Here is a 26,560-nt window from a genome sequence, read left to right as displayed (position 1 = left end):
GCTTTGTTGAAGTCCCCCGCCACAATGAAAGCAGCCTCGGGTGTGCCGACTCCTGCTCGCTGATCGCCCCGTAGAGTTCCTTCAGCGCTATGTCCGTGTTAGCTTGAGGCGGAATGTACACAGCAGTTACGGTGACTGCTGTAAACTCCCGCGGTAGCCAGAATGGTCGACACATGAGCATTAGGTACTCCAGGTCCGGGGAACAGAACGACTTGAGAGTATGTACATGACTTTGGTTGCACCAAGATCTGTTTATCATGAGACATACCCCTCCACGATCTTTACCAGAGAGAGTCTTTGTTCTGTCCGCGGTGGGCGGAAAATCCAGCCGGCTCGATGGCTGAGTCGGTAACCTCCTCCGACATCCATGTCTCCGTAAGGCAGATGATGCAGTTGTCCTTAGTTTCCGGTGGAATTGAATACGAGCCTGTAGCTCGCATAGCTTATTGTCCAAAGACTGTACATTTGCCAGTAAAATGGTGGGTAGTGGGGTCGATTGGCTCGACGTCTCAGCCTAACCAGCACGCCAGCTCGCTTCCCCCTCCGTCGGCGACGTTTGCGTGAGATCGCGCCTAAAATGGACGGAGATAGTTCCGCTACTGTTCCTGGCGGGACGTCCGAGTAAGAGTTGAAAAACTCTGGTAGGCGGCGAGCAACTGCCGATCCAATCTCCAGAAGTGTGCATCTGTCGTACGTTAACTGGCTGCTAACGTTTTGTGCAAAAATAGTCGCAATAAGAAGAATAAATAACAAAAAACTACTACAAAATCCGGGAGCTCGCAACACAGCCGCCATCACGTACGGCGCCATATCACCAGGTTGAGCAGATTATTGGTACCACTGCCATTGGCTATAAGAGGGAGGAATGAATCCTAGTGAACTGTCGATTTTCAATGAGATTAAAAAAGAATATTTCCATTTTACTTTCCTACCTTTCTATAAGGATCATGTGATATGATATGGGTTTTATTGTCATTGCATAGAGTACAGGTACAGAAGCAACGAAATTGAAAAGAAAGGGGATGGAAGATTACAGCATAACATGAGGGAAGAGAGGCGAGAAAAAAACAACCCCCCGACTATGCCCCTAGGGGTACAGTGTGGGAGCAGGAAAAAAACACCTTAGCACATAAGCACATACATCTTAAACATAAATTGCAACGAGTAGGAAGGGGGGAGGGGAGGTAAGCCAAAGACTGGGTGATCTAAGCCCAGCCATTGGGGGCAGGAGGTGACCAGCACCGACAAGCAGCCAGCCCGGTCCTTCAGCCATTACAGCGCCGATCACAGGCCCCGTCCTGTCACACTGGGGGGACGAAGCAGGCGAAGGCGTGGGATGGGGGAGGGGGGTAGTGAATGCATTTCAGTGTATGTTAAGTTCGTGTGAGCGTGGCCTGTTATGTCGTCCTCCCCCAGGCCACAACAGACAAAGTTCTCAGTCCGCAAGATGGTCGTTGCCATGGAGATAGCCTTGAAGGGTCCTGGGGAGAAAACAACCACAGGTGTCTGTGGATAGGGGGAAGGGAATGAGAGAGATTCTCGTTTCAGTGATCTTCGGGGGAGTTGTTGTTCCAGTAACGGCCTTGGCCAAGGCCCGTCCTGGTAAGGGAGCCGAAAGCAGATAAGATTGGGATTGTTTGGTCTTCCAGTAGCTGCATTTCAATTTTGCGCAACCACTATTCCTCCATCTTCCTCCCGTTGCCAATAGGATTTCAAATCGATCCACTTTCATTTGCAGAGCCGTCAGCTTCTCCACGATGTTATCATTCTGGCGGTTTAATGCCACAGTCTGAGTGCCAACAACTCTACCCAACGCGTCAATCATGTCGGGCAGCCTTAGGGGGCTTTTTACAGCTGTCACCATTTCCTTAATTTTCCGATAAGCCAGGGCAGCGCCAAATCCAAACAGCAGAAATCCTGTAATCATAGTTCCGAATAGGTAGATGTCTTCTACGTCCTCCACGGAGAGTGGTGCTAGGCACAAAGACCCGCCACTTCGCCCACGCGTCCATCGTGTATCCAGCAACATTCGTCCCAGCAGGACAGGCAGGTTCCCCCGAACCCGAGCTTCTCGTCGAGAAGATGGTGTCAATTGCGTTTAAGGACCAGTTGATTACGTCCATGGTTTTTAGTTCGAAGAGCGATGCGTAGAGAGTCTCTCCAGTATAGAGACAGACAAGACATGACGAGAGAAGCCAAGCAGGGAAGGGAAGGTCTAACACATTTCATGTTCTGCTGAAATGTCATGTTTCGTATTTATATTAGTAAATCAGAGTCAATATTTGGCCTCAGCATTTAACTGGACGGAAAAGTGTGAGATATTAAAAACAAACATCAGGGTGCCTCTGGTTAGAGTTGATGCAAAGCTATTCTCTTCTGCTGGTTCACATTTTTTGCCTTCTCAGCTTAATTTGATTCAGTATAATTAAGTCCTCTCTTTCTCCACCTGGATTCTACTTCGAGCTGTAGGCATAGAATGAAATAAAGGGATAGCACTGAGAGTTTATACGTGTTACTATAAATCATGTGTATGTACTCTACAGCAGTCTTTCCACAGTGAATAACTCAGCGCTTTATGGCTTTTTTGTCCTATTTTATAGTCAATGGAATGGGGCAAAGGAAAGGGAGATGGTGTTTGATCATAAGAAAATCCATCTTGTCATGCTTCAGGTAGTGGGTTTGTGTCGGGCAGCTACGGGCGTGGTTTAGGTGTGTGACGCGAAACAGAAACAACAATAGCGACTAAAGAGGTTCGCATAGATGCAATAGCATCAGTTATGTCAGAACTGGAGAGTTTATCTCTGTGGAAAGAAGAACAAAGGACAACACTGAAGGTTCTGCCCAGTGGAGAAAATGTTTTTCGCTCTTCTCCCAACTGGCTTCTGTAAGAGTTTGAGCGACCACGATTTTTAAAAGGTCCTGCCCTTTTCCAAAAAGATTCAGTTGACGGCTTCTCAGATAGTTCGGTGTAACAAGCAACCTGGTGGTTCAGGTCCTTTTAATACTAACTAAAGGTATAGCATAGATTGGTGTCAGGGAAAAGCGCACACACACAATGATGTGTTAGTAGGGCTTTATGGCTTAGGGGCAACAGGGACTCAGTGGTAGAGCAGAGTTGTCCTTAGATCAAAGGAGCGGTGGTTTGATCCCCGGTCCCCGCTGGTCCATGTTGATGTCAACTCTTAACCTGCTGTGTATGACTGGTTACGTGGTCCTGATGGGCAGGTGGCACCTTGCATGGTGTGAATCAGTGATGACATGTAGTGTTAAAGCTCGTTGAGTGGTTGAGACTAATTTTTTCCCTTTCTCTCTGGTGTAATTCACTTCTTAAATTCACAAAAGGAAAAGTAAAGAAAAATACAAGTGAACACATAGGTGTAGTTTCATAAAGGAGATATCCAATCCGGAATTTATGTCCAACTTTCATTTACTTTTACACAAAATTGGATGCTGTCTCCTGTCTAAGGATTATTGTTTAACCTGAAAACTTAAGGGATAATACTAATTAGGAGACAAACAAATGAAGAAAATAAACACAAATGTATTCCCACCCCTGACAGAGTAAAGGTAAAGAAAGGAAAGGGGGTTACAAATAATCAGTGAAATACAAAATTGTTGCTTGCGAATATGATATCTTCGGGCTTTTATTGTGAAAGGGAAGAACAGAAGGAGTGGATCTGGTCCGAGCTCCCTTTGATAAGGTTGAAAGGAATAATAAAGTGTCCTGTCTTGGTTGGTGTTGTTGTTAAATATATACATATCTCATATATGTATGTGCAACTCCACCCTGTACGAACTTGTTTGATGCTTTTACTTAGGAAACTTGACCTTTTACAGTCTTGAATCTTGCAAATCATTATGTAGTAACAATAATAACTGGTTTAGAGGCTAATGAAATGTTACTTGAAAAGAAATAATTTTAAAAAGCCAATAAAAAACGAGTAAATAATCAAAAGCAATGAGGTTTTCCACTGACACCAGTTAAAGTTTAATGGATATACTTGAATTAAGAGGAATTTTGAACTGGCTCTTTAATCCCTATTAGCTTTCCTTCATTGTTCATTGAAGCACAGTGTTTTTAATTAACAATTTAATTATTGATGAAGCAGCTGATCAAGCTCTGTTAATACAGTAATTAACAAAAAACAACAGCAAACATCTTCCTTTCCCTCCTCCCCTTCTCAGTATTTCAGTTGTTCCTCTCTTCCTCATCCCTTTTTTGTCGCCCTCCTCCCTCCTCTCAGCAGAGTGAAAACACCAAGCACTTGTTTTAACAACAAGTGCTTTGCTTGATTTTTCTATTTTAAATGGCAAAAACATGTATTTGTCTGGCTTGCATTGGATTTGTTTAAACCGGGCATTTCATCTATTGAAAAGAAAACACTTCTCAATGTGGCCCTGATCTCTGTTCTTGCTCTTAATCTCTCTTTCTGTTTACTGTCGTTGTCCTATCGGTCCTGCACGTGGCCTCTCGTCATTCTCCTTCACTTTGTCTCCTCTCCTCCTCCCTTTGCTCTTTTCATCTTTCTCTTTCCTAATTTATATTTCTCCTGTTCTTTTTCATTGTTCTTTCTTCACCATCTGCATATCTCTTACTTTATTTGACTTTCAGTACCTCGAATTGACCAAGTATGAGAAAACAGTTGACTGTGTGTGCCTCGAGCAGCAGCTGCTTTTCTCTCACCATAGTGTGTGATGATAAACTGACAACACATATGCATATATAATACTTGACTGACAGCCAAGTCATCACTTTCACATATCATGAGAAATATGTAGCGCTAACAATGAAATAGAAAGTATCATGGAGCATTTGAGACAAAAACAAGATCAGAGTGATAGCGTCATTTCAGTTGTGAGAATCTCCCAGTTTCCACTACTCACACGCCTCGTCATAGGTGTGTGTCTGTGTGTGTGTGTGTGTGTGTGTGAATGTGAGAATTAGAGGCCAATTGTAAAGGCATGTTGTCCATTAGGTGCTATAGAAGTGCATTCCATTTGCCATCAATAATTTAAGCTTGTCAACATGACAGTTATGTATCAGGACCTTCAGTAGCTCAAGTAGCTCAGGAGAAATTTGGCGTGTAAGTTGGGTGCACCTGTTATTTTATGTGTCAAATATGGAATACATTTCATCTTCTATGGTTCTCGTTAAATGGTCATGTTGCAGCTGGAGATGTGGACATTAATTAGGCTGCCTCTGAAGAGAGTGCAGTTTTGAGCCTGTCGGCCTACTCACATGGAAATATAGAAAGCTGAACCCAAATAGATTTGATTTAGATTTTAATTTAAGATTAATACCAGACCACAGGGAACGCTAAAATGAATACAAAATAAAGTTCCTTCTCGTAGTTTTAATATTAGTTAGTCAACTGAAGACACTGACGCAGCTCCGGGGGGGGGTTGTGAGCGATATGTGCTGAGGTTAACAACTCTTTGCTGCCTTCACATCAAGGCGAAGTGATAATGCCTTTGTGAAAGAAATAACCATTCCACACCCAAAAGCGACAGCAGTAGGCCTGACCCATCTCATTCGCACACAATAACCCAGCTGACATCCCATCAGTAGTGAACATTACGAACACAATAAACCAGCCAGACGGAGAAGATTCAAGAGCGCAGCGGTGAGCCAGAGGCGTGTTTCAGGTGGAGGACTGTGTTCGACAGAGCTGACGCAGCTGTTGTGTTCAAAGTGTGACAGAAGAGGTTCTACATGTTGGGCACAGATTGCATTGCCAGCGAGGAGAACAAATAAGACGTTATCTGAAACAAGAGCTCCTCCTTCAAAGTTAAGCAGCTACTCAACCTGAGCGCCACACTCGAGCCTCCTCAACACAGAGAAGCAGATACAATGGCTGGCCACTCTGGTTTGAGGCACACGGCGGCCTCACCTGGCGGTTACCAATGGACACTTCCTTTGGGATATCAGGAAGGTGCTCTGCACCTGTGTTTCAATGTGTTGCTGGGTTCAACTACATCTCATGCTTCCATGATTCAGTTTCAGTCAAACGGTGCTCAGGCGAACAAAAGCTGTGTACAGGTTGCTTTCCTATTTTATGTGAAACTATAGCAATGCAACATCTCTGGTTTATGTTGTGTTTATTTTGGCGGTCTCCGTAGACAAAAGGCCTTGTGTTACCAAGCACCAGAGTTCTTTAAAACACATCTCCTTTTACTGCAGCAGGTTCTGACAGTCCTGGTTCTGGTTCTCCTGGGCCGCTCTTGGCTCCCAGCAGTGTGGTGTGTGGGTTGGTCTCCCAGTGTTGGTCTCCCAGTGTGGCTCAGCTGTTCCAGGAGAGAGAGCACGGAGTCCTCCCCCCCGCCTTCTCTGACTGCAGGTCGATGGTGGCAGCGAAGCCGGATTCAAGTCCGTCCTCCGTGGGATGGCCACCTTGAACTATGAGAATATTAACAATCAAATGTACTGAAAGTATCAAAAAAGGAAAATACGAACACGCTATGCTGGATGACCCCTTTCAGAAGTACATACCAGGGGCTGGTTATCGGTACTATATGGTATTTATTTTTTATTGTGCACATTTGATGTCTTTTTATTACATCATTTGCGATACAGAGGTAATTTATAGAGAGAATGAGAGACTAAGCTGTCATCATTTATTATTTGTGAATAGAGAGAGAAAAGAGAGATGGGATATGAATAAAAGATCGAGCAGATTGAAAAAGAAATAGGGAGGGGTGTCAGTGAGCGCATAATGTGTGTATTCTTGGGAACCCTTGAAGCCCTGTAGTTCATTGAACATAAAAATTAATAGCAGAGTGATTAACAGCAGCAGCAGACAGCTCTACTGTGGTAAGCTGTTAGAAACACACCCTCAAAGCTCCAGCCCATTTGTGTACACAGAGCGTGTCCACAAACATACACTCAGGAAGACACAGCATTTAAACACACAATCACACACTTATCTCTGCACATACACATCTACATACACTCTCAGCCAGTCACAAACACAAAGACCAGAGTACATCATCTCTTCAAGATTTCTCTGGTTTTTGAACTTGTGGGAAGTTAGTTAGTTGTGGGTAGTTTATCATTGCAGCTGGGCGGCTTGGTAGGCACTTCAACCACAGCACGCCTACATGCAAGGCACTAGTGTTGACAATGATCGTTTTCACCAGGGATCTAAAATATCTCCAAACTGCTGACATTGCTCCACCGACCTGTTCTCCTGACAGGACGTTAACTTCCCGGTTCCGTAAAGTGTTCTCGGGTTTGGTTAAATCTGAGTCGTTTTATGAAGATAAGTGCATCCGGTGCATCCTACCTGTTAGTTAGTAACATTAGTAATGCATTCTATATTATTATAGACATGAAACAAAGCTCCAATGGGAAGGTCGGTTTGTGAGGAGAAATAAACTGCTAATATAAATATATACAGCGCCTCCTGTTCCTCTGAATCATGCAGGGCCCCCCGCCAACATGGCCCTGCTCACGTTATGGCACACCATGATTATCCACCCCGATGCAGATCAGCAGTTAATATATGAATATCATGGACCTCATTAGGAGCATTTCTGGATACTTGGCATGGTCTTGTTGCATTCGCGAGGGCTTCCTGCTGGCGCTCCTGGTGATTCTCTGTGGTCCAAAAGCATGTCGGTCAGGGGGACGTGGTGGCTCGAGTGTGTCGGGTTCAATCCCTTGGTACGCTCCTACACGACTATGACTCTGAATACAGAGAAGCAGGTATGGTAAATGAATGACTGGTCGCTTGTGCTTCAGAACGGCACCAGTCCTTCTCGTCCTGCTGTCATAAAAGATAAGATTATAGAAAATGAGATTAACTTTGGCAGGTACCAGATCAAAATGGAATGGGATTCATAAACCATGTCGTCCGAACAGCAAAGTGCATCATGTCACAAGCACACAAACAAACAGGCATGCCTGTTCCAGGTCCAGAAGGTCGGGGATTTAAGGCTCAGTGTCTCAGATTAAGTTGAAGGCTTATAAAGCTGTCTGACCACAACTGGCTGTCTTTACCGCCCTCTCTTTCTGTCTCCTCTCACTCAGTCCGTTGACTCTCATGTATTGTCTCAAGAAAGTCCAAATGAATCTTGCCGTACATTGCCTCACACCGGCTGTTCTAAGCTGTGATGTCACTGGTGTTGCCATGAGTCTCCCTCTTTGGGTTCTGTGTGGTCTGTCACCCTCTCTCTCGATACTCTGTCCCCCTCTCCGTCAAAACATGAAAGCCGGACCCATTTTGAAGGCCGGCACTTATTTCCTTGTGTTTGAGCAGCTACCAAAGCTAAAGTTAAGCTCTCACTGTAAAACTCCCCAGTGACAGCAGCTGGCGACTCTGTATCCAAAGAGGGACACATTACTCACAGAACTGCTGACAGCCTGTGGATCCATCCCATCAGCTTACTGGCCCATCGCAGGATCAATTCTACCTCATTACTTATAACTCAGCATAAAGAGCGGCACAAAAACCAGCAGACATGGCAACTCAATTCATAAACTGACAATCAGCAATTCTCAGACAAGACAAAGCTATCATGATTTAAATTTATAGATTATTCTTCTCAGGCTAATGTCATGGAGTAATGTCGGTGTATCTGTCCATATCCATGTACGTATGTATGTATTTATGTATACTATATATATATATAAATATATATATATATATATACATGGATATATATATAGACTTGCCACTTCACATGAAATGCTTTTGCTCTTTACGCCTTTTGGCTAAAAACACCACCAGGTGTGTTCCTGAACTGCCTACATGGGCATTTTTCACTCCTGTCATAGTACAATAATGAATAAAATAAAAGAGCTGCAACAAAAGTTTTATATATAAATATATATAGTTTAGTCTATTAAAAGTCAGGAAATAATGAAAAGTTTCAATCACAGTTTCCCAGTCTACGGTGACATTTTAAAAATGCGTGTCTCTTTGTCTGACAAACGGTCCCAAACCCAAAAAGATACAATTTACTGTGATATTAAAAAGAGGGAATTAAAAAAATATCATCTATATAGCATAAGCATGGTTGTCATTTATAAAAAGATTCAATTGATTAATCGAGACGTGCATCTGTTTGCTTCTTTTCAGCAATTCTTTCTGACTTTATATCTATTCAGTCTACCTCTATTACTGCGAGTTTAATGCAACCAAAGGGAATATGAACATGCTGAGAAATACACACGGTGTAGATGGTTATGTTTTAATCAAGTCACCACAGGGGCACATACAGTGAGCTGCTGTTGCTGTGGTAGTTGTCGTTGATTACAGTGCATTGATGTCAGTTTAAAATGTAACTGTAAGATGAGTCCTCGTTGTTGTTGTTGTTGTCATTTTGTCATTGATTACTCCTTTTTCCCTCTGTGTGTGTGTGTGTGTGTGCACCTTCAGTCCAACAACCCTGACTCTCCATCTGTCTGTGTCTCTTTCTCTGCAGCTGTACAGCAGCATGCCTGTATGTTTGCCAGCAGCACAAGCAGAAGCAATATGGAAGTGAAAGAGCGACGTCCATACTGCTCACTCACCAAGAGCCGCAAGGACAAGGAGGGGCCGTACACGGGTGAGACCGCACACTCGGCTCAATCCTTCATTCTTTCATGTGTTTCTACATTCATTCATCAGCTGAGTCGGTCAGTGGCTCAGTCTTCAGAGCTCCTTTGCTGCCTCACATTGAGGGATCAACACATGACCAGTGCTGATCCAAGTGTTACATTTACATGACAACAGAGGTGGGCCTCACTGATAAGAGTAGACCACATTTTTTATTGAGACAATATATTCCTTATATACCTACCAACCTTTAGTACAGTATTGCCAAACCTTTCACAGCCAATGAGGCCACGACCAGGTTAGGATTCATACAGTACTGTAGCCGTGTGCATATTCATTTTACATCAATGGATCGGATTTAGTCATGTCTATTATTACTTTCAGTAATATTGACATACCAGGTTAGACAAACAAATACAACTTTCAGCTGTTAACATTCATCACAGTTTACAGACCTCTCCATTTCAGATCCAACCTACTGGACTGTACTGCCAAATGAATTATGACCGTGTGCATTATTATTTTGGTTTTAACTTCTGCCCTCAACAATTATCTTTTTTTTCCAACCTGCCTGATGGTCTTTGTTTACATTCATTGGTGAATCAGGAGAGGACAATGTCATCAGATCTCACAGAGGAAAATTAGACTGAAGATTGTTTGAAAATAAAAGGCAAAAACACCTTCTATAGGCACACTGGAAGCACAATGCAGACAATGCTGTAGATGCATTACAGAGTCATTGTCAAGTGAGTGTGATGGGGCAGTGGGTGGAGGGGGGGGGATGTGTTAAGAAAGTTATGGGCCAACAGACACATGTGAATTCCTAGCAGTGCTTCCCAGAAGGCAGAGGTAGATATTCCGTGTGTAGTACATGAGAAAGGTCCTGGGTGAGTTCTCCAGCTGGCCCGAGGCTCTACTTAGTCCAGCTGCTGAGAAAGCAGTCCTTCACAGAGCAACCTCCAGCTTTGGAGCTGATCCCCAGGAGCCACAGAATATTGGCTTTCAGGCTTCCAGTGCACTTCGGACAGAATTCTAGTTTGTGTTGCAGACTAGAAGAAGTAGGTGAGAATCATCTCGCTTGCAGCCAGTGAAACTGTCTCCTCAACAAATAAATCATCTGCTGTTATAAATAAAAAGTCCATACGTCAGAGCAGCGTGTTCCTGCTCGCACAGAGACTTGGAAAATCATAGCTGTGTTGGGTGTGAATAATGACTGGGGCTGTATTGATAAATTGGGTAGCTCCCAAACATTCTGCAACCCAAATAATCATATTGTACCATAAACTCATCATGAGTGACATGTGTTTACCTCAGGGCTTCTTATGAGTATACATTTAACAAAAAGGAAATTGTAAATAACATATCCCAGCCACCGACTGGAGGCTGGGCAGCAATGGCGTTACAATGTTTTTGGGGGTGTTTAGATGTTTTTAAGTGCACGTGTTTGTGTGATGTGGTGCCGATACAGTATATGTGTGTATCTCTGTATCTTTTAGGTTCATCAGGGGACAGTGAAGACTGTGCTATTGGCTCCCAGGGACTCCGGGTCCCCACTCAGAAGTCCTATTCCTCCAGTGAAACACTCAAGGCCTTTGACCAGCACCAAGACCAGACCAGGTTAGAACTGGGAGTGCGTCTGGTCTGGCTCAGTTCAGCCATAAAAAAGAGAATGCCTGTCTGGGTCGGTTCAGGCTTGGTTACTGCTCTCCGGGACCTAGGTTGTGGCCTGAACCTCACTGACGTAGGGCTATACCTCATTTTCATTCAAGAACCACATCTGCTTTATATATATAACATATATATGTTATTTACTATTCGGGACATGTCCCCTTTGCCAATAGAGTGAAAAGAGGTCGAACCATGTTCTGAGTCGAGTATCCCTTTTGATATTTGTAAAACCGTGATATTTTAGCATTACTGTCAAAAGCAAAACAATTAATATTGGTCATATCGCCCAACCCAAATAAAGCACAAAAGACATTTTCTTGAGTGGACTAAAACATATATTTACAAGTATTATTTAAGCCAAAGAGAGTTTGGTAGTCACATCTGTTGGTAATTACAGATAATTCCATTGAGGAGCGGATAGCGTCCGTTTCTTTTTCACAAGGGAGGATTAAAACAAGTATTCCTCCATACTTTTTTTTTTTACATTTTCATGTCTGTTCACAATATTGAACAGACCATTGCAGGCAGCAGAAAAGGATTGAGCCACATTAGATGTGCTGTATTCTCAATGAATCCAATTCAGCTTCACCAGAATGCTATGTTTCACCAACAACCCGCGACCATCCAGCAGGACTCAGTGGCCCATATGCATTATACGTCACAATAGCAGACAGCAAAACACATGTGTGTATGCCACTTCCTTGGATTCTAGAAAAAGATGTGTTTTTAATATGATATGATTTCCATTCTGCACCTTATCTTTATATGTGATGAATGTATGCACAGTTATTGATGATTAGTACTCTCTGTATAGACAAATGGTAAAGTAAAGAGATTTGGCACTGATGAACTCAACAAAAGGACAAAACAAAGCTGCACAGTGACTTTCACTGGATTCATTCTGAAGGACTATTCTTTATTATAGTAACACAACTGACAACCTTTGTCCTTGGTTGTTGACAGGTTACTGTACGGGACCACCAAGGGTTACAAGGACATGGTCCACCGTGAACAGGATGATTATAACAGACAAGGTGAGATCCACGGCTCTATTTGCTTATCTTTGCACACTTAAAGCAACAGGACTCAGTATAAGTATTCTTTTGGTGGCCTTGCTATCAGCACCTTGAAATGTCTTGGGAATTGCCTCTCTGTTTTTTCTCCATTTTTTTATTATCAACCCTGTGCAAATCCTAATTTGCTTGGTATACTGTTATTTATTTTTTATTTTTTGCATTAGTTTATAAATTCGTGGATTTTTTAAACTTGTGGAAAACATTATTTGTGCTCCAAGATGGGTGTATGCAGGTGAGATGGTTTCATGGAGAGTTCTGTTAAAATGATGTAAATAAAAAGATATGCAGGATGGAAGCGACAGTTTAATGAAACACTGAAAGTGACACATCTTGACAACATGCTAAAAGAAACAAAAAGCTTTTCCACAGATCTCACTCATTGTTCTTCAGCTCCAATTAACACACCGTCAATATTTGATTAATTAAAAAATGTAATTACTTCATCATATTATCACCTTCATTTTCACTGTTGGCCTAATTTGAGCTCATTTAAAATTAATATAACTTTCAATTTGACGTCAGCATTTGTTATCTCTTAATTACAGAAATATTTTATAATTTCCCTTTTCATTTGCTGATAAAATATGAAGAGGCACATACTGAGATTTTACAGATTTGTTTGTATACTTTTCATTTATATTTTAAAGGATTATCACGTGTGTCATTTGAGCCAGATTGCACCCCATTTCCAGTTGATGTGGAAGAGTTACTCCTGATGACTTAATACATGTAATGTCTAAAATAGTGTTAATGTCTAATCCACTCATGAATTAATTTATTTACCAGTCTGCATGTTTTCCAATATTAAAGAAGCTTTTTTTAAAGGAAGAAAAATAACCCTGTTCAATCACCAATTATTAGTGTTCCTTTTGTTTGTGGGGCAACTGTGACAAAGAATGTAGCATGAGATGTAATTACATATGTGTGTGTATGTATTACATATTACATATGTGTGTGTATGTACATATGTGTGTGTATGTATATATATATTGATATAATAATTACTGAATTGATTTTTAAACGCCTGGAGTGTGCAAGTATATGTGTGTGTGTGTGTGTGTGTGTGTGGATATATATATTTTTTTACACGTGACATTTGTATTCACCGTTCATCACATAAATAACATATACACAACTCCCTATTTACACCCGGGAGGATAGTTTATAATGTGTATGAATACATATTTTTGTAGAAGCATATAGAAATTAGATAAAGGCCTCCCCCTTAAACACCAGCATCAATTAATTATGTCATAATCAGAGGCTAATCAATAGTATTTTATTTTCCATTTTAATATTACTTAATTGAGATTTAAAAAAGGAAGAAGTGCCATTCAACCCAAACAATAATGTGTAACATAAGTCATGAGATACACAGGTTAGCTTTTTATCATTTTGTACAATACATTCTGATGTGTACATTTGCTGCTGCATCATACAAAATGAACTGCCATGGAATCTATTTTCTTTAATGTCTATTCTTTAAGATTAAATTAAATTGAGACAGTTTAGATAAGATCAAAACGTTTTTTTATTTTTTATATTGTTTTATGATTGCTATAGTTCATTTTCTATTTCTATTTCCTTGTCAATCCAATATATTTGTTTGCAGTTTTTATAACTCATTATTACATTTACGTTTATTTTAAGTCATTCATTCAATTCCCCTTTATCCTCCTATTTTGTTATTGTCTCATTTTACAACATCTGAAGGTTTATTGGTTATAAATTGTTCATTTATTTTTTATTTGTATAACAGTAACATTGTCAGCATATGCCCGGAAAACCACCACCACGACTAGTTCTGGTGCCACTCTTCAATAATGATCCAAATAAAAAAATATATGTGTAAATGTTATTATTTGACGTAATTTACATCGGAGCAACTGCCTTAATGTAGTGGATTTAAATTGTGAACTAATGATGGAGTGCATGGTGTTAAAGATGCACACCCTGTGAGCTCCACCAGCTTCACGCTTTAGTCTCCAGGCTTAACACTCTCCAGGCTTAACACTCTGCTAATCCGTCTCTTCTCCTGTAATGACTAAATGGGATTTAAAGGATCGAGTAAACAAGTATTCATCTTCTCTCATCTTCTGATTCTATTTCATATGTTATTCTATTTTCTGTCTTTTGGAAAGTTTTTATTGAGATTTCTTGTTAAACTCTAGCTCCTTCATCAAGCAATGCTGCAGTCAGTTGAGTCTTAATAGGGTCAAGGCTGTTCTTCTTTGATGCTGCATGCGTCCGGCTCTGTCAGTGTAATTTCCCTTCTTAACTGAGATCTTTCTCTCTTCTCTTGGCAAGCTTCTTTGCTGCATACTCACACGGTGATGGTTCGGCCATAGAGTCAATAATGTATGACACAGTTAGTGACACACGTTGGTGGAGCAACAGCAAATTCATTGAGCGCGATTTTGTTGATATTTTAATCTAACTAATGTACAAAGCAAAAATTGGCAAACATATGTCACAAATATGAGGATGTATGTGTTTTTAAACATTCATGTATTTTGTTTAGTGAATGCTGTTTGGTAAAATCAAGCATTCAAAGCTACCTTTTTTTCAATACTTAATTTAAAGCCAAAGAGTAAACTCTTGAGCTATGAAATTAAACTTTTATACATTTACATTTTTCACAATGTAGAATTTATTTAAAACAAGAATGTTCTTCAGCTTAGACAATGCTCTTTTTTATTCCAAAACTTTCTATGAGGCGATTTCATGTGAACTACATATTTGTATTAAAGGGTGAAATCTAAGGGAGTTTTACGGTATATGTCCATTCAATTTCAGATTTTTATTTTGTAATCAAGTTGCTATGAAACATGAATACATGTAATATCTGTAGTAATTAGTTGAAATTAGTTGTAAAATCGCCACCTGTTTTTCTTTCAGGTCAGCATTTCAGTCTTCGTCAGCTGGGAATCTGTGAGCCACCTTCGCGCCGTGGCCTGGCCTTCTGCTCCGAGATGGGCCTCCCACACCGCGGCTTCTCCGTTGGCACGGCCCAGGACATAGACGCAGACAGTCAGGCTGTGATGTCACCAGAGCGCGCCATGAATCTGTGGGGCCGTGGGGGTCTGGGTAAATCCTCAGGGAGGAGTTCCTGTCTGTCCAGCCGCTCCAACTCAGTGCTGACTCTCACCGACACCGAGCATGAGAACAAGTCGGACAGCGACAACGGTAGGTCGGCATGGAAACTCCTTCTTTCTTTCTGGTTCTTTCCCTCTTTACGCTGCACACCTCACCTAATCAATGCTATTTCAACTGAAGAGTGGTACATTATCAATTTTGTGTGCATTATTGACAGACAGCTTCCCCTCAGGTACACACAGGAAGACTCTTCTATATTTACCTGACAGATTTAACATGTCATTGTCCTTGATACTTTTAATAGGACAGGTGCATAGAGTGCCCAGCTAGTTGTAATTTCTCCAGTTTTGCTATGATTCCACACACATAGTTGCTTCAGTCTTAACACTCTCAAGAAACATCAGGTAAGTCTGGAAAAAAAGTTTGAACAAATCTGAAATCAGTTTTCAATACCATAAATATTAAATTATTGAGAAGAAAATGACTAAATATACAATTTTAGAATTTTACCTCGCTTTTCCTTTATTTAATAAAACAAATTAGACGTTTCTTCTGGTACAATTGCTGATAAATCCTGTCAACAAGAGAAACCCGCCATGCGATGGAACCTCCATGAGCTTCTGGAGTGTGTGTGTGGGTATGTGTGTGTTAGTGAGGGGGGATATTCTGCTCTCACTAAATCCTCTGAAGACATTACCTACAGCAGTGTTAGTTAATGGCACTGTGTTTTTTTACCGAGGGAATATTTGAACGATTGGAAAAATATTGAGAGAAATCAAAAAAAAGTATTTGATATCTTTCTATCTATCTATCTATCTCTCTCTCTAAGTAAGACACTGAACCACAAGTTGCTCTCGATGGGCCCTCGCGCGCGTGCGTGCGTGTGAATTAGAGGCAAATTCTAAAGCACAATACATATGAGGATATGGACTGTTTATGTTAACTTAATGTCCTTTTTAATGGATGGAATTGGTACAGTGTGTGTGTGTGTGGGGAGGCCTGGGGGGCACTGCAAAACCCAAAAGAATCTCTTGCTATTCATTTTTAATTAATGATCTCATCTTTGCTGAGCCGGCATTAATTTTTTGACCTCTTCTGTTTTCATATGTGGCTTTTTGTGAATTACATAGATGTAAGCAAGGAAATGTACGTGTGCAAATATCTTTGTGAAGTACTTATTTGTCTACCGATGTGTGTGTGCATGTATATATCCCCACAGAGTTTTCCTTAACAGGTGTGCATTTCATACTTAATAAAGGACTTGTTTCAGATTTTAGACGCTCGCACACACACACACTGTATTTCCATTAAGCTAGACACACACACACACTGTGGGTTTTCATGAGATGTGATGTTGTAATTAACAGTGAGATAAAGTGCTGAGTCTTTATATTTTTTATATTAAGTTTGATAATGTTTTTATTAAATGGCATTATGCTGTGGATGTCAGTTATCTGGAGGATACACTTCTAATCTTTAAAAGTGAGTAGTCGTCAAGTTTTCACAGGCTAATTGACTTTAAAATGCAGCTGTGTGCATGTGTGTGTGTGGGGTGTGTATGCATGCGTTTGTGTGCTAGCTCTGGTCTGTGTGTGTGCGTAAGTGTAGAGTTGAGGTGGTACATTTCTAACACATGGTCACTTGTGGTTGAGACGGGTTCCGCCAGTAGTGCTAGCGGTGGCTCCTCATTATTATCGTCATAGTGATTAACCCTGATGAAGGCAATCTGGTGCAGGTCGGCGGATAAAGCATTCGAGACTGGAGAAGAGTTGTTCTATTTCTCAGGGCATTGAAGCCCACACTGGTCTGCACCTCGCTGTGTTTGCGTTCTCAAAGTAAGACATTGGTGGGTTAGACAATAGAATAATGACATTGTGTTATAAAGACATTCTGCTATTCGGTATAAATAAAAAGTTAACGGTTAGAGCACTAGTTGGAGGCCGTAGCATGGACAATACCAGAACATGTCACATCTACGTGAATACATAGTCAGATCTGTTTGCACATTTGGTTTAGTGCTCTGTGGTGGCCCGGGGACTCTCAGGACTGAATTTCACTGATTGTTCAAACACAATCCCAGCAACTGTACCACCCATCACTGCTGCTATTATGGGCTTCAGGCCTTAAGATGGAACACGTTGCTATGTTATTGATGTTTAGTAGACAGAGAATTAGCAGCCAATATGTTGCATGCAATGTTCTGGACAAATACAGAACCTTCACTCGTCTCCATCACGTCCGTTCAGCCATCTTCAAACACTTTTCCGCCAGTGTACCGCTTGAAGTCAGCGAGTGTCAGGTCGAGAGAGAGCGCATGTGTGTGGGGGTGAGTGTGAAGTTACCAGTGACGTTATAGCTGGATGTAACAGTGCAGTATGTGCCTAGTTTATTTGTCAGTGTATCTGTCAGGTTCTTGTGACGGGGTGAGGCTCAGGTGCAGAGTGACAGGCTGGACGCAATATAAATAACAAAAAAAGCACTCTTTAATGAGGCAAAGCAGTTTACAAAAAAACAAGGTCCAAAAGGGGCAGGCAGAGAATCCAGGTTCGGGGCAGGCAGGGTCAACAGCCAGAACCAGGAACACGGACAGGACGACGGGAAAAGGACACGGAACTATAGACGACAATCCGACAGCAGACAAGGGAAAGACTGACACAATATATTGGGGGGGAAACAGGTGTACGACATCAGACAGTAACGAGACAAGAGTGGCTGAGGGCAGGTGCAGGGAATTAAACAATTAAGACAGAAGACACAGAGGAGACATAGGAGACACGGAACACAGGAGAAACAGAACAGGGTGTTACAGGATCAAAGTTACAACTCCTCAAGACCCAAGCCAAGTTTCTGAGTCTTGACTGCCAGCCACCTGCCGGCAACTCTGTTTAAGTTTGGATGTTCATTTCTTAAATTATGTTCCATTTAGATTCAAATAGACCATGAAGCAGGGTGTTTTTTTAGGGCGGGGCTACTTTGTGATTGACAGGTCGACACCACAACTTTGTCCGGTCTGGAAGTTGTCAGTGTTTTCATCTAAAAATGTTAACCCACTCAAAGTGTGCTAATTGTAACATTGTAGCAAACATTTCTGATTCAGCGTTTGGTTGTAGTTAGCTCCACCCTCTCATGTCAGCTTTGTCTCAAAAAAACAAGATGGTGAAAACTACTGTCCAGTGTCCACACACCACACGTCATGATTACTACATCCAGCTCTTATTTGGTGAGTGTGCACCAAATTACGGTACCAGCAGGGCTACTTGGATTGGCTCAAATTATATTGTAACACAATCTAACACAACATGTGCTCAGTATTAAAACCGACGTAAATGAAATGAATACATTCCTTCAGAGGTTTGCTGAGATTTCGGTCAGATCCGTCCGCGTTGGAGGAGCAGAGAAAGAAGAGAAATTACACCAAATAAATAAAAATCTATTTGGTTTAGGTTATACAAAAAGGTGCATTAATGCAGCAAAAAGTACTCTGAGCCCTGATGGTGGGAATGCATTGCAGCCAACCTGTAAAGAACAGTTTGTACCTGATCCAGCCTCGAGTGTGTCAGCCCAGCACACTGAACCCTATATACATTTACAAACTGAACTCAGACTGAACAAGATGACCCATGTTCCTCTTTATGATCGATGTAGTATTGAGTGGTGGCGAGAGGCTCCTCTGAGAATAAAAGTATGCGGTGACACTCTCAGCCGCCACCTCGCCTTCACCTCTTCTCTTGTGCTGCTCTTCATTCTCTGAATGAGGCTGTTGGTCGAGCTATTGCTCTGTAAACAGCAGACGGTGCATTGCCTCCGCTGAGACACCTATTGTGGCTGCGTCCCTCGATACTGACCCTGGTTCACAACGGAACGTGTGTATGTGTGTGTGGGCATGTGTGTTTGTGTGTGTGACAGCACCACTGTGTGTGTACAGAAACTTGAACCAACTGTGATTCTATCTCTGTTGTTGCAAGAGGAAGCGGAAGGGAGAATAGAAAACAGGGAGGGCAAGAAGAATGGGAGAAGAGAGGAAGACATCAGCGAGGAGGAGGGGAAGAAAGTGGAAAGCAGTTCAATGGTGACAGAAGGATTCGAAAGAGGCAGGGAAAGTGGAGAATAAAGGCAGAACAGGGAAAAGGAGAAGCCTCTGGTCTAATATTTCCTCTCAGGAGAACAAATAATGCAGAGACGTCTGGCTGGCTCCCCAGTGGAACGCACACACACGCACACACACACACACACACACACACACGGGCAAACACTTTAGTGGTGTCTGATCCCATGGGTGCCCAGCTGCTGCGTACCCAGTTACTTGATATTGGTGATCTCAACTAGTGGGACAGTAAAAGGATGATACGTGTACTTGTTCTGCTCTAGGACAAACACCCTCACACATCCTTTCTTTTATTTGTCTTGCTTTTTTAAAATTAACTGGGTGGATTATTTTACGATCGTAAAAATTGTGTTTAAAAGTTGTGCTACACTCTAAGAGGTTCAGCATGTGTAAACTAAACAACAGGCACACATTATAAACACATTTTGTATTAGTACATGGAGGAACAACAGACAGATGTCTAGCTGTGTGCCAAAGCAAGGATCTTAAAATATATTAGTTGACCTCCCCTGCCCAATCTCTTAATCTCTTTAAGTCTTAATGTGTGTTAAAATTGTGTGTATGCGTGGTGTGTGCAGAGTGCAATGTAGGGATGAACTAGGGCAGTGAGAAAGACACGGTGTGATGGAAATGGCATAAAACAAAGAAAAGGGTGAATGGATGTGATGGGTGGAAGCAGACAGGCGGATAGAGAGGAAGAGGGGTGTGTCTCCTCTTTGCTAACCAGATTACTTTACTATGTGTCAACAAAACACTTAATCCATTTGGCATCCCTAAGCATCTTAACATTATAACCTTAGCTGTTATGCAGACAACACACACACACACAGTTCTCATGCTAAAATGACCCAAAATCCAAAAGGAGATTGGTTCACAAGTTACGTTCAACATAATCTTAAACTTCATTATTTGATTTGTAAGTCCTTTTTGAAGTTGCATTTCTCTCCGAGTGTTGTTATGTACAGTCATGCAACTGTGCTGTTTATCTTTTCTTTCTTTTTTTTAATCACATTTTGCATTGCAAATCCTGGGTACATCACCTCCACTGTCCACTTAGTTTCAATTCAATTCAGTTTATTTGTATAGCCCAATTTCACAAATTACAAATTTGTCTCGGAGTGCTTTACAATCTGTACACATAGACATCCCTGCCCCCAAAACCTCGCATCGGATCAGGAAAAACTCCCAAATAACCCTTCAGGGGGAAAAAAAGGGAAGAAACCTTCAGGAGAGCAACAGAGGAGGATCCCTCTCCAGGATGGACAGGTGCAATAGATGTAATGTGTACAGAAGGACAGATTTAGAGTTAAAATACATTCAATGAATATGACAGAGTGTATGAATAGTTCATAGTGGCGGGGCGACTATGGGTGAGTGGGTAGCAGCTCCGTCTTTCAATCAGGGGGTTGGAGGTTCAATCCCCACCCTAGTCGATGTGTCCTTGAGCAAGACACTTAACCCTGAGTTGCTCCCTGTAGCTGCGTCTACAGTGAATGAATGTAACAGTATTGTAAGTCGCTTTGGATAAAAGCGTCAGCCAAATGACATGTAGTAAGCATATTCCACGATGGAGACCTCCACGATCCATCAGGCAGGTGGGGAGGAGGAGTGGGCGGAGTCTCAACAGGACAGTGGTGTAGTCGGTAGCAGGAATTCCACGACCCAGACCCCGATGATCCATCAGGCAGATAGGATCTATGTCGTCTCATAGGGTCCGATGACCCCATGAGACGTGAAGTCAAAAGGACTCCGGGGAGAAAGCAGAGTTAGTAACGTGTGATGGAGAGATGAAATTTCATCACTAAGGAGAGAAAAAAGAGGAGATAGGTACTCAGTGCATCCTAAAACGTCCCCCAGCAGCTACAAGCCTATAGCAGCATATCAAGGGGCTGGACCAGGTGAACCTGATTCAGCCCGAACTATAAGCTCTGTCAAAGAGGAAGGTCTTAAGTCTACTCTTAAACGAGGTGACTGTGTCTGCCTCCCGGACTGAAATTGGAAGCTGGTTCCATAAAAGAGGAGCTTGATAACTAAAGGCTCTGGCTCCCATTCTACTTTTTAAGACTCTAGGAACTACAAGTAGTCCCGCATTTAGTGAGCGCAGCTCTCTAGTGGGGCAATATGGTACTACAAGCTCCTTAAGATATGATGGATCATCACCAATCAAGGCTTTGTACGTTAAGAGAAGAATTTAAAAAGTGATTCTTGATTTTACTGGGAGCCAGTGCAGAGCAGCTAGTGCAGGAGTGATGTGATCTCTTTTCTTAGTTTTAGTGAGAATACGAGCTGCAGCATTCTGGATCAACTGGAGGGACCTAAGAGACTTATTAGAGCAGCCTGATAATAAGGAATTGCAGTAATCCAGTCTTGAAGTAACGAACGCGTGAACCAATTTTTCTGCATCTTTTTGAGACAAGATGTGCCAGATTTTTGAAATATTACGTAGATGAAAGAATGCAGTCCTTGAGATTTGCTTTACGTGGGAGTTAAAGGACAAGTCCCGATCAAAGATAACGCCAAGATTCTTTACAGTGGTGTTGGATGCTAGAGCAATGCCATCTACAGAAACCACATCACCAGATAATTGATCTCTGAGGTGCTCAGGGCCGAGTAAAATTACTTCGGTTTTGTCTGAGTTTAACATCAAGAAGTTGCAGGTCATCCATGTTTTTATGTCTTTAAGACATGCTTGAATTTTACTGAGTTGGTTGCTCTCCTCTGGTTTTATCGATAGATATAGTTGAGTATCATCTGCATAGCAATGAAAGTTTATGGAGTGTTTCCTGATAATATTGCCCAAAGGAAGCATGTATAAGGTAAATAAAATTGGTCCAAGCACAGAAACTTATGGAACTCCGTGACTAACGTTGGTGGTTATCGAGGCGTCATCATTTACAAACAAACTGAGATCGATCTGATAAATAGGATTTAAACCAACTTAGTGCCGTGCCTGAAATGCCAATCGACTGCTCCAGTCTCTGTAATAGGATGTCATGGTCAATGGTGTCGAATGCAGCACTAAGGTCTAACAAGACCAGTACAGAGATGAGTCCTTTATCTGCTGCCATTAAGAGGTCATTTGTAATTTTCACCAGTGCTGTCTCGGTGCTGTGGTGTTTTCTAAATCCTGATTGAAATTTCTCAAATAAACTATTATGATGTAGAAAGTCGCACAACTGATTTGCGACCAATTTCTCAAGGATCTTGGAGAGGAAAGGGAGGTTAGAGATCGGTCTGTAGTTAGCCAACACCTCTGGATCCAGAGTGGGCTTCTTCAGGAGCGGTTTAATGACAGCTACTTTGAAGGAATGTGGTACGTGGGCTGTTAACAAAGACACATTGATAATATCTAATAGAGAGCTGCCAATTAAAGGCAAAACGTCTTTAAGCAGCCTCGTCGGGATGGGGTCCAAGAGACAGGTAGACGTGTTAGAAGTAGAAACCGTTGAAGATAATTGGTCACGGTTGATGGGAGAAAAGCCATCCAAATATACACCAGGGCATACAGCGGTTTCCAAGGCCATTCCACTTGAGGACAGATTGGCACTGGTTAAGGGCAAGAAATTATTAATCTTGTCCCTAATAGTTAACATCTTTTCATTAAAGAAGTTCATAAAGTCATTACCACTGAGGTCTATAGGAATACTCGGCTCCACAGAGCTGTGACTCTCTGTCAGCCTGGCTACAGTGCTAAAGAGAAACCTGGGGTTGTTCTTATTTTTCTCTATTACTGATGAGTAATAGGCTGCTCTGGCATTACGGAGGGCCTTCTTATAAGTTTTAAGACTATCTCGCCAAACTAAGCGGGATTCTTCCAGATTAGTTGAACGCCATATGCTTTCAAGCTTTCGTGACGTTTGCTTCAGTTTGCTAGTCTGAGGGTTATACCAGGGAGCAAACCTCCTCTTCCTCACTGTCTTCTTCTTCAGAGGGGCTATCGAGTCCAGTGTCATTCTCAAAGAGCCTGTGGCACTATCAACAAGATGATCAATCTGGGACGGACTAAAGTTAGACCAGGAGTCCTCTGTTAGATTGAGACGTGGTATCGAATCAAATGCAGAAGGAATCGCTTCTTTAAATTTAGCTACAGCACTGTCAGTTAGACATCTGGTGTAGAAACTTTTGACTAACGGTGTTCACTCCGGTAGTATAAATTCAAAAGTTATGAGGTTATGGTCTGACAGAAGAGGATTCTGTGGGAAGACGTTCAAATGCTCAATGTCAACGCCATAAGTAAGAACAAGATCAAGCGTGTGGCCAAAGCTGTGAGTGGGTTTCTGTACTCTCTGGCAGAAGCCAATCGAGTCCAACAATGAGATTAATGCAGCACTAAGGCAATCATTATCAACATCCACATGAATATTACAATCTCCTACAATAATAACTTTATCAGTTTTAAGAACCAAACTAGATATCAATTCTGAGAATTCAGATATAAACTCTGAATATGGACCTGGTGGCCGGTACAGAATCACAAATAGAATTGGCTGTAGTGTTTTCCAGGTTGGATGTGAAAGACTAAGAACAAGGCTTTCAAATGAGTTGTAGTGTAATTTAGGTTTAGGATTTATTAATAGGCTCCAGTCAAAGATGGCTGCTACTCCGCCTCCTCGACCGGTGCCTCGAGGAATGTGAGTATTATTATGACTTGGAGGAGTCGATTCATTTAGGCAGACATATTCTTCATGACTCAGCCAGGTTTCAGTTAGATAACAAATCAATGTGATTATCTGATATTAAATCATTTAGTAACACAGCTTTAGATGACAGAGATCTAATATTTAGGAGACCACATTTAATAGTCCTGTTTTGTTGCACTGCTGAAATAATGGTGTTAACTTGTATAAGGTTATTGTGTACGACTCCTCTTCTGCTTTCTTTTGATAGAATTAATTTAAATTTAAGTGGCCGTGGGACAGACACAGTCTCTATGGAGCTCTGGGAGAGAGGGGGCGGAGGCTCCGGGGGAGGGATGTGCTATGGGGGACACTGGGTGACAGGGATGACAGGGGCGTGGGGCTACTCTTTTTCTGCTTTCTGACATGAACCTTGCGTTGTCACAGATATGGCTGTCCGTTGATCAACTTGGTCATATTTGCAGAAATGAGACGCGCTCCGTCCAACGTGGGATGGATGCCGTCTCTCCTCATCAGATCAGGCTTTCCCCAGAAAGTCTTCCAGTTGTCTACGTAGCCCACATTATTCGCTGGGCACCACCTCGACAGCCAGCGGTTGAAAGACGACATTCGGCTAAACAATTTGTCTGTCTGCAAATTTGGGAGAGGGCCAGAGAAAACGACGGTGTCCGACAATGTCTTGGCATAAGCACACACCGATTCCACATTAATTTTAGTGACTTCCGACCGGCGGGCTCGGGCGTCATTACCACCGGCGTGTATTACAATCTGACTGTATCTCCGCTTGTCCTTAGCCAGCAGTTTCAAACAAGACTCCACGTCGCCCGCTCTGGCCCCCGGGAGGCACACGACTGTGGTCCGCGGCTTCGCTATTTTCACGTTCCTGACTTAACTCCTGATGCAAATCCCTGCAGACAGCTTCTAAAATAGTGTGGCGTTTTAGTGTGTCCTTTTGACACGGGATGTTTAACAATCATGTATATACATTGCAAATTGTTATTCACACAGCAAATACGAAATGGCATCCCCGTCCACCTGCCAGCTGCAGACCTCCAGTGTGGGTGCCAGAGGGTGTTTGATGTGTCACCTGAAAGCTCTCCTTTGACAGAGCAACCAACAGGAAGGCAGGCAGATGGAGAAAGACAGGCACATAAAACAGACAATGATGGATCAGTTCATACCTTGCTCTCATTCTATCAATGGAATTCTGTGTGGTTCAAGTCGGTTCAGTGGCTGCTTCATTGGAAAGGTGCAGGGATGCGATCCGTCGGCGGTGACTAAATGAATTCCATCCATACACAATACCAAAGTAGAACAGATGACATAGCCTCTACTTACTCGGCAGTCGGTATTGTTTTCAGTTTCTTTGAAAGTACAACACTCTCATTTTACGGCTGAATTACACACCTGGAGGGACTTGTGTGTTGCATTATCTTTGAGAAAATCGCTCAGTCGTGATGTCTCTCTGTCTCTTTCTGGATAGCTGAGTCCACTCTGTCGTGTGAGCCTCATCTTTGTTTTCTCGTTCCTTTCCCCCGATGCAGCGTCTCTGTCTTTGTCTCACTCCTTTTCATTCCACCACTTTTCTTTTAGCATTTCTAAGTGGGCAATAGTGGCCCTTGCACTGTAAGAGACATATTCAAGGTTTTCTTAGTGCAGGTATTGTGAAGCAATCACTGGACACAGGTTGGCAGGATCTTTAGAAATCATCACATCTCTTGAAAGGAGCAGAACAATGGCCAGAGCTGATGTGCTCGGTCTGGGATGGAACGACAGCGAGGCAATGAGATATTCTCATCCCATGGAGTTCATTCTCTTAGAAATGGTCATCAAGTTCTGCATCTGAAATTCGTCTCCATTAGTCATTCGTTTAGGATATTAATTATACCTAAATACCTGTGTGTGTGTGTGTGTGTGTGTGTGTGTAAGTGTGTGTGCATACATATATATATATATACATATATACTGTATATATTCTTTTTAACAAATTGACATTTACATCTTTTTAAAATCAAATTTCTAAAAATGTTCGAGGCAAAATGGTTGAATTTTAAAGAAAGTTTTACAGATATTGTAACACTGGCTGACACAATAACAATAATAACACATATAATGATGATTGTGATTGTAGTTATTATTATTGTTGTTATTATTAATAGCATTGATGTACATGTGTATAAACTGGTTGAAACACTTTATAGCTGATGATACGCATAGGACTTAACATTGCATTTATTAAATATATATATTGTAGTTGTACCTCTTGGTCTTGCTCCAGTAATACTGACCACAAATGGTATGCGCTGCTTAGAATAATGTGTATTCCTTAAAATATTTATATTCCAGGCTTATTAAACTATACATCAGGTAGCTCTAACACAGTGTTCATATGCTCGCAAGATATTTGCTCATGCTGTTGCAAAAGAACTTCATATATTA

The 26,560-nt window shown here is 41.9% G+C and overlaps 1 protein-coding gene across 1 annotated transcript; it reads left to right on the top strand.

The window, feature by feature from the left end:
* Positions 1–7,899: 7,899 nt before the first annotated feature.
* On the top strand, positions 7,900–20,085 carry LOC130189842 (teneurin-3). Its single transcript, XM_056408803.1, has 6 exons — positions 7,900–7,921; positions 9,427–9,549; positions 11,036–11,156; positions 12,171–12,241; positions 15,182–15,469; positions 20,063–20,085. Exons 1-6 carry the CDS (start codon positions 7,900–7,902, stop codon positions 20,083–20,085), a joined length of 648 nt encoding a protein of 215 aa, XP_056264778.1.
* Positions 20,086–26,560: the final 6,475 nt, after the last annotated feature.

This window comes from Pseudoliparis swirei, chromosome 24 (assembly GCF_029220125.1).
Source record: "Pseudoliparis swirei isolate HS2019 ecotype Mariana Trench chromosome 24, NWPU_hadal_v1, whole genome shotgun sequence".
In the NCBI taxonomy this organism is placed as follows: domain Eukaryota; kingdom Metazoa; phylum Chordata; class Actinopteri; order Perciformes; family Liparidae; genus Pseudoliparis; species Pseudoliparis swirei.
Note: the sequence above shows the minus strand (reverse complement) of the source record. Positions and strands in the feature narration are given on the sequence as shown.

Excerpts from the sequence above, each read along its gene's own strand:
- LOC130189842 (XM_056408803.1), top strand. The coding sequence starts at position 7,900 with ATGCCTGTTCCAGGTCCAGAAG. Across the intron at positions 7,922-9,426 it reads GCCTGTTCCAGGTCCAGAAG|CTGTACAGCAGCATGCCTGT; the intron begins GTCGGGGATTTA and ends CTTTCTCTGCAG. Across the intron at positions 15,470-20,062 it reads CAAGTCGGACAGCGACAACG|AGTGCAATGTAGGGATGAAC; the intron begins GTAGGTCGGCAT and ends TGGTGTGTGCAG.